Source organism: Peromyscus californicus, unplaced genomic scaffold (genome assembly GCF_007827085.1).
Source record: "Peromyscus californicus insignis strain IS unplaced genomic scaffold, ASM782708v3 Scaffold_20__1_contigs__length_68692818, whole genome shotgun sequence".
In the NCBI taxonomy this organism is placed as follows: Eukaryota; Metazoa; Chordata; class Mammalia; order Rodentia; family Cricetidae; genus Peromyscus; species Peromyscus californicus.
In genome coordinates, this window is record NW_026294503.1 from 65,331,747 (window position 1) to 65,338,109 (window position 6,363).

General features: G+C 49.6%; 1 protein-coding gene across 1 annotated transcript in view; it reads right to left on the bottom strand.

The window, feature by feature from the left end:
• The window catches only part of Tfcp2 (transcription factor CP2), a 45,459-nt gene extending 44,586 nt beyond the window's left edge, over window positions 1-873 (bottom strand). The window contains exon 1 of the mRNA XM_052748975.1: window positions 249-873. Within this exon, the coding sequence (XP_052604935.1) occupies window positions 249-370 (122 nt within the window). The 5' untranslated portion in view covers window positions 371-873. The remainder of the gene's footprint in view (window positions 1-248) is intronic.
• Between the last annotated feature and the right edge of the window lie 5,490 nt (window positions 874-6,363).

The window sequence follows — 6,363 nt, forward strand, 5'->3', positions numbered from 1 at the left end:
TGCCCAAGCCTCCCACACCATCTGGATGCTAATCAGGAGGCATTCCGTCTCCTTCCAAGGGCCCCGCAGAGTAGACACTTCCTACAGTCTTTTTCCAGCTCTCCCACACCTCTCACTACTCAAACCAACAGGAGAAGTCTCCCCACCCCGCTGCAGGCAGCTTTGTAAGCTCTGTACCCCCCGCCTCCCCCACTTCCAAGCCTTTGTTATTCAGAAGGTAAGGAAGGTCTGAGGAAAACGGCACTCACCTCATGCTATAAGCACCAGCACCCAGTTCCTGGCCGATGCCGGACAGGCTAGCATCAAAGTCCTGCACCAGCCCCGACTCAATCACTTCATCCGCCAGCGGCAGCTTCAGAGCCCAGGCCATCCCGGCTCCTTCCTCGCCCTGGACAAAGGCACGGAGCGGAACTCTACCCGGCAGGGACGCCACCGGAGCCGTGTCCCTCGCGCGGCGCACCAGAACCCCAAGCCTGAGCTGCAGGCTGCACCCCCGCTGCTCCTCGGGTGCCCCGGCGGCAAAAACCCCTCCGGTTCGGCTCTCGGGAGCGTGAGGCGCCCGGGTCTCCACTCCTCCGGACTTGCCAGAGCTCAGCCCCGGTGCTCGTGAGCTCCCCGGCCGCTCCGAGCGCGCCCTCCACACCGCCTCTCCGCCGAGACGCGCAGCACGCCAACTGCTCGGAGCGTCCCCTCCGCTCCCGTCCACCGAAAGCTCCACCCTCGGGGGGGCGGGATCCGCACTTTCCCCTCAGGCCTCGCTTCCGGTCAGTCAGATCACTTCCGGCCAGCGGTTCTCCGGGAGTCGGCCGTGAGAACAACACCCAGGTTTCCGCGGAGCCGTCTCCACGCCCCCCGGAACCCCCACGACCGCCGAGAAACCTGGACGGAGAAAGTTCGGCGCAGACTCGAAGCGCAACCCCCCCCACCCCGTCCCCGCGCCAACCAATCACGGCGCTCTCTTCCGCCCGTGCGTGACGTCACCGTACCCCCCACCAATGAAGAGGAGACTGGCTCGGCCCCCGCAGCGCTGATAGGCTATGGGCGCGAAGGTTCTCCGCCCCCGAGGCGGTGGGCGGTCCCCGTGCCCAGGTGTGAACCGGCGTCGCGCGCACCTAGGAACTGCAGCGTGTGTTCCAGCTTTACTTTGTCGGCTTCCATCCCTGGAGGGACTTTCTGCTCCTAGTGCTCCGTCTTCAACTTTCTCCACTTACTGCCCCTTATCGTCACCCTTCTCCCTAATGCTTTCCAGCAGGAGACGGGGAAATGTGGTTTTTTTCGTTTTTGGTTTGTTTGTTTGGTTGGTTGGTTGATGTTTTGAAAGGGGTCTCTACGTAGCTTCGACTGGTCTGGAACTCAGAGATCCGCAACCTCTGCCTACCGAGTGCTAGGATGAAAAGCGTGGGCCCCCATGCCCCACTTTTTTTTTTCTTCTATGGTTATGGTGGAGGAGTTTGGGGGAAAGATCTGCAGAGCAAAGTCAGGGCTGGCGTCTTTATAGTTCGATAACTTCAGAATAGTCTCACAGAGATTGAATTTACTTAACTGTAAATAAATTAACCATAGCCAGACATGGTGGCTCATGCCTTTGATCCCAGTACTCTAGAGACAGAGGCAGGCTGATCTCCTGATTTCCAGGCAAACCAGGGCTACATATCGAAGACCCTGGAGCAGGTGGATGAAATGGTACCAGCTCCACCTTGCTCTTTTGAGGATTAAGTAATTATGGCCATTTTTATTAAGCATTGGCTATATACCTGTGTGCTATGAACAGTACTACTTTACTAGAACTCCCCATGACAGGGTTGTAATTAGAACGCTAATAGGGTGTGGTGGTGTGCTCCTATAACCCTAGCACTCAGTAGGCAGAGGCAGGAGGATGACCACAAGTTCAAGCCAGTCTAGCCTACATAGCAAGTTCCAGGACAGCAGATCTACTTAGTGTGTTAAAACAAATTCTAAAGGTAAATGGCACTTACTTACTTTACCCATCAGAAAACAGGCTGAGGGCCAGAACTAAATTGTCATGATAAATCTGACTCTCGCTGGAAGATATTGCCTATATGTGAAAGTGCACTTCATTGTTGTAATTCATCTTAACATTTTTACAGTCTGCTTTGACTTATATTTTTGTATATAAAACTACTTCTCCCACTGGATTTCTACCTCCTAAAATCGGGGAAATTACTTAGTGTGGTGACCCACACCTTTAATCCCAGAATTCAGGAGGCAAATGCAGGAGAATATGAGTTTGAGGCCAGCCTAGTCTACAAGGGCTACAAAACTCTGTGTTAAAAAGAAGAGGTAAAAGGCCAAACCTGGTAGCACATGCCTGTAGTTCCAGCACTTGAGAAAATGAGGCATAAGGATCATGAGTATTTGCAAGGCCAGCCTGGGCTATATAGGAAGCTGGTGGCTAGCCTGTACTATAGAGTGAGACTCTACCTCAAAAAAGAAAAAAGGAAGGAAAGAAAATGGAGTGACTGGAGACATGGCTAAGAGGTTAACAGCAAAAACTGCTCAAAACCTTGTGTAGCTCCAGTCCAAGAGTGATCCAATTCCTTGACTACTGTGGGCGTTCACATACACATATCCCGCCCCCCATACATGGTTAAAAATAAAATTTTAAGAGGACATGGAGTGATGGTTCAGTGGTCAAGAACACTGGCCACTCTTCCAAGGACCCAGGTTCAATCTCCAGCGCCGACAACATGACTGCAGTCTATAACTCCAATCCCATGAGATCTGACATCCCGTTGGAGGCCTCCTGAGGGCAACATGGCCTCCTGAGGGCACCAGGAACACACATAGTACACAGATACACATGCAGGCAAAACATCCATACACATAAAATACATTAAAAACAAACATTTAAAAAAGGGAACAGGTACTGACCCTTGCTCTTCATCCATTCCCGTGGTTGAAAACTTATGCTCCAGGCTGGAGAGATGGTTCAGAGGTTAAGAGCACTGGCTGTTCTTCCAGAGGTGCTGAGTTCAATTCCCAGCAACCACATGGTGGCTCACAACCATCTGTAATGAGATGGCTCCCTCTTCTGGCCTGCAGGGATACATGCAAACAGAACACTGTATACATAATAAGTAAATAAATCTTTTTTAAAAAAGAAAGAAAGAAAGAAAGAAAGAAAGAAAGAAAGAAAGAAAGAAAGAAAGAAAGAAAGAAAGAAAAGAAAACTTATGCCCACCCCTAGGAGTTAGGGTCCTCTGGTGGAAGGGTTTTCCAGTGCAAGGGCATCTTGGCAATTGGGAGCCAAGGAATACCACAAAGTCACACCACGCAACAAACTTCACACGAGAGATATATTGGGGAGAAACACAGAATGTTGGCTGCCTCTGAGTGGGAACAGAAATAACAGGGGACTGGGCAAGGGGGCGGGCTTTTATGAGGTCTTTGGAGCATACACAGTGAGCTAGAGGAAAAGGACTGCGTGGGTGTAAGTATTGCTTGCCTTTAATTGTGCATCATGAGGGTGGGGGTTTCCAAGTCTCAGGTTTGGGGACAGGCCAGGGGCAGGGAGGTTTTCCACTGGCCTGTTACCCTACATTCCACACTTCTTAGTTTACTATTGATAACTAATCAGGGCTCAGGAAAGAGGGCAATGTTATCATTAGACTACTCCCTGCTGTGTGGCAGCATCAAAGTCCTTGAGGCAAGCTTGATCTTTATCTTTAGGGCTTAATGGGGGTTGTGGGCCTCTGATTCTGTAGGTAGGGGCTGATAATCCTGTAATAACAACCGATTAAAGGTTTGGTTAGAATTTTTTTTAATTTGTCGTTGAGGAAATCTAGATAAGAAGTTTATAAGACAGGGAACAGTTAGTAGGATTAGGAAAAGGAGAAGGGGGGTTAAGAAACGTCCATAGTGGAACATCAACGATCCACCAGCCAGAGACATTGAGCTGTTCCTTATGACTTGGAGACCTGTCTGGAGTGTTGGGTCTTGTTTTTTGCTACACTCTCTTGATTGACACAGAAGTAACATTCCTCCCTGAGGAGAAGGCCACCCTTCTCCAACGTTAGAAGATCTAATCCTCACCAATTTCGTAGCACTATAGTGGCTCGTGAGTCTATTTGGTCCTGGAGGGTAAGGATGGTCTGAGCCACTGGTTGGAGGTCCTAGATGAAATTGTGAACCAGCAGGTTCTTTACTGGGTGTCACCCCTAATTTAGGGAAGAGAACAACAGGGTACAAGACTCAGACCATCCTGCAGGCAGGCAGCAGCAAATTTGAGTGCCGTGAATGGTGGAGGCATTGTGAACATTCAGGGATATGGGCTGGATGGTGGTACTGAGGGCTGGGGTATTGCTACAGTCTGAAGAATCCAGTGTGCCCATAAGATGAATCCCTGAGGAGTTAAAGCAGTCTGCGATACTGAAGAGAGAGATGTGGGAAAGATAAGGGGTGGCAGTGATCACTGGTTCAGAGCAGTTAATGAGCAGCAAGGTAAGAAAGTCTAATAGGCTAATGGGAGAGGCCACAAATGCCGGCTATGACTTTGACCCAGGAGGGACACACAACCAGCATTCTCCAAGGTGGCCAGGCAGAGTGTTATTTAGTAGCTGATATTCAGAAGTTAAGGTCTGAATCGAGATGGAGTGACCGTGGGGACAGAGAGATGGGATTAGTGTCATCCAAAAGGGGAGCCATTAGGGAGGTAAGAAGCTTTGATGAATGCTGGATCACAGCTTCTATTTTTTTCTATACCTAGGTGTTGGGGGAAGGGTGTTCTCTTTGTATCTTGACCATGCTTGTAGTCCACTTCCTGAACAGGTCATAACAGTTTGCCAATGACACCTCCCATCTGGTGTCCCGTGGGTCTTGCATGTAGAGGTGGATTGCTCCTGTATGTAAAGATGAGAAAGGGGAGTCAGGACGACCCAGATTTGTCTCGTGGTATTTGCAGGACAGATATGGGCAACATCCATAAGTTTCTGGCCATTTCGTACACAATATTCCCTTTGGTCATAGAGAAAACAGGCATGAGGAGAGCCCCAGTGAAGGAGAGCTAGATTGGCCTTTGGCAGCCTGAGATAAAGCAATCTCCCAACCCTTGTAGGGTGGGCTGTTGGTTAGAGGTAGAGGGGTCTTTTGGACATTAAACACCTAACATGTAAGAGCTACCCCAGACAGCTATAAGTAAGAAATAGAGGAGGAGAGAGCAAGTTTAGATATAAGAGATTTTCGGATCATTTGTTTGTACGGTGGCAGGAGGTGTTACCATATGAGAGAATTTGAAAATTGAGCATGCCAATTCTGGTCATTGGGCTGTACTGAGGTCAACCTGTTTGTAGTATCAGAGCAAGCCTTTAATAAAATCTGAGTCTGTGGAGGAAGAGAGAAAGGGCCGGAAAACGAACTCCATGAAAGGGAGTTTCCATAAGCTCCAAGTGGGAGCTGAGAGACAAGAAAAATACCCAGGAGGGCATAGAGGAGCTGTGAGACTTCCAGAGGGAGCCGAGAGATGGGAGGGACAAGGTGGAAGAGGCCCAGAAGGGCTTCCAGAAGCTGCAGGACTTAGCAGTCAGCAGCTCCTCGGGGGAGCAGGCAGGGAGACAAGGAGGGTTCGAGTAAGGGGAAAGGGGCAGGCATCGTAGTATCTAGACAGTGTCCCATGTGGTGGGGCCTAGGAAGGTGCAGCAGGGAGACAGCCGTGTGGTGGGTGCTCTGGAGAGCATGGCAGGTTCCAGGAGCCAGAGAGACAACACACTTGTCCTGTGGGATGGTCTGTATGCTCTGATTGGTTGATAAATAAAAAGCTGACTGGCCAGTAGCCAGGCAGGAAGTATAGGCAGGATAATTGGACAAGGAGAATTCTGGGAAGGCTTTTGGACATTAGAAGAAGAAGAAGGCTGAGTTGGGAGACACCCACTGTCCAGGGAGCAGCATGTAATGGCACAAGGTAAAGCCACGGAACATGTGACGACATATAGATTAACAGACATGGGCTGAGTTTAAGTGTAAGTGTAGCTAGAGTTTTCCTGCCTGGCCCACAGTCAGGACAAATCTCTCTCACCCGCCAGACCCAACCAAATAAACACACAGAGACTTATATTGCTTATAAACTGTATGGCCGTGGCAGGCTTCTTGCTCTCTAGTTCTTCTATCTTAAATTAACCCATTTCTATTAGTCTATAAGTTGCCATGTGGCTCGTGGCTTACCAGTACCTTACATCTTACTTGTCATGGTGGCGGCTGGCAGCATCTCTCTGCCTCAGCCTTCCACTTCCCACAATTCTCCTCTCTCCTTGTCCCACCTATACTTTCTGCCTGGCTACTGGCCAATCAGTGTTTTATTTATTAACCAATCAGAGCAACACATTTAACATACAGAACATCCCACAGCAT